The sequence below is a fragment of the Octopus bimaculoides genome, chromosome 24 (assembly GCF_001194135.2).
Source record: "Octopus bimaculoides isolate UCB-OBI-ISO-001 chromosome 24, ASM119413v2, whole genome shotgun sequence".
NCBI classification, from domain to species: domain Eukaryota; kingdom Metazoa; phylum Mollusca; class Cephalopoda; order Octopoda; family Octopodidae; genus Octopus; species Octopus bimaculoides.
This window is the reverse complement of record NC_069004.1, coordinates 31,498,950-31,499,978: the sequence shown is the minus strand read 5'-3', so window position 1 is coordinate 31,499,978 and position 1,029 is coordinate 31,498,950. Positions and strand designations below refer to the sequence as shown.

The window sequence follows — 1,029 nt, the reverse complement described above, 5'->3', positions numbered from 1 at the left end:
ATACACACACATATATATATATACACACACATATATATATATACACACACATATATATATATATATATATACACACACACACACACATATATATATATATATATATATGGGAGAATTTACGAAAAAAACAACAACAGACGAGGACAGGTGGTGTAAACAACAAAAGGATGTATTAGTTTGACGCTCGGGAATAGAGAAAATCTTTAATGTTTCAAACTACGCTCTTCAACAGAAAGAATACGGAGAAAATACGGAGAAAAAACTCCATCTGACCCATGTAAGCATGGAAAAGTGGACACTAAAGCAATGTAGACTGCCCTTTGAATGAAGGAATAATGAAAGCACTTGTGCATGTATGTGAGAGAGAGAGAGAGAGAGAGAGGATGATGTAGATAGACCAACACACCGACATAACAGATACAGACATACACTTTGAGACACAGCAGAGGGACACACAGACAGATGATGAGAACGTTGCCTACCTTTCTCCAGAGAGACAACAAGACAGAGCTGTATTCTTCATGATAAAGGACATCAAAGATACGCCAATCACAGAGACATTTGGATAATCGGTAAGTGTCATCAAGACAGACCAATTGGTAGGGATATTCCTGGCAGGAGAAGCAGATAGCATCACAGACGTTAGCAACAGCAACAATAGCATTAGCAACAACATTATAATACTGCCGTCATAATACCATCAGCAAAAACAACAGAAAAAGCCTCGACAACGGTGGTCCTTAACGAGGGTCCATTTAAAATTTAATTAAAATTTATCTGCAATAAACTGAAAGAAGTTGAGCTGAGAGAATCATTTGCACATTGGAAAAAGTGCCTAGCAGCAGCATTTGTTCTGGCATTTTATGTTCTGAGTTCAAATCCTGTCGAGGACAAATTGACTTCTTGTCCTTTTAGAATGAATGAAATGGCAAACAGGCATTGAATGGTGATGACAATATCTTTCATTTCTCAGGATTTTTGTGTTGGAGAATCAAATTAAAAGAAAGTAAAAAAAAAAAAAAGAACATG

General features: G+C 36.3%; 1 protein-coding gene across 1 annotated transcript in view; it reads right to left on the bottom strand.

Annotated features, from left to right (window-relative positions):
* The window catches only part of LOC106878041 (nephrocystin-3), a 25,333-nt gene that overhangs the window by 9,375 nt on the left and 14,929 nt on the right, over positions 1-1,029 (bottom strand). Inside the window, exon 13 of the mRNA XM_052976297.1 lies at positions 483-611. Coding sequence (XP_052832257.1) covers positions 483-611 — 129 coding nt within the window. The remainder of the gene's footprint in view (positions 1-482; positions 612-1,029) is intronic.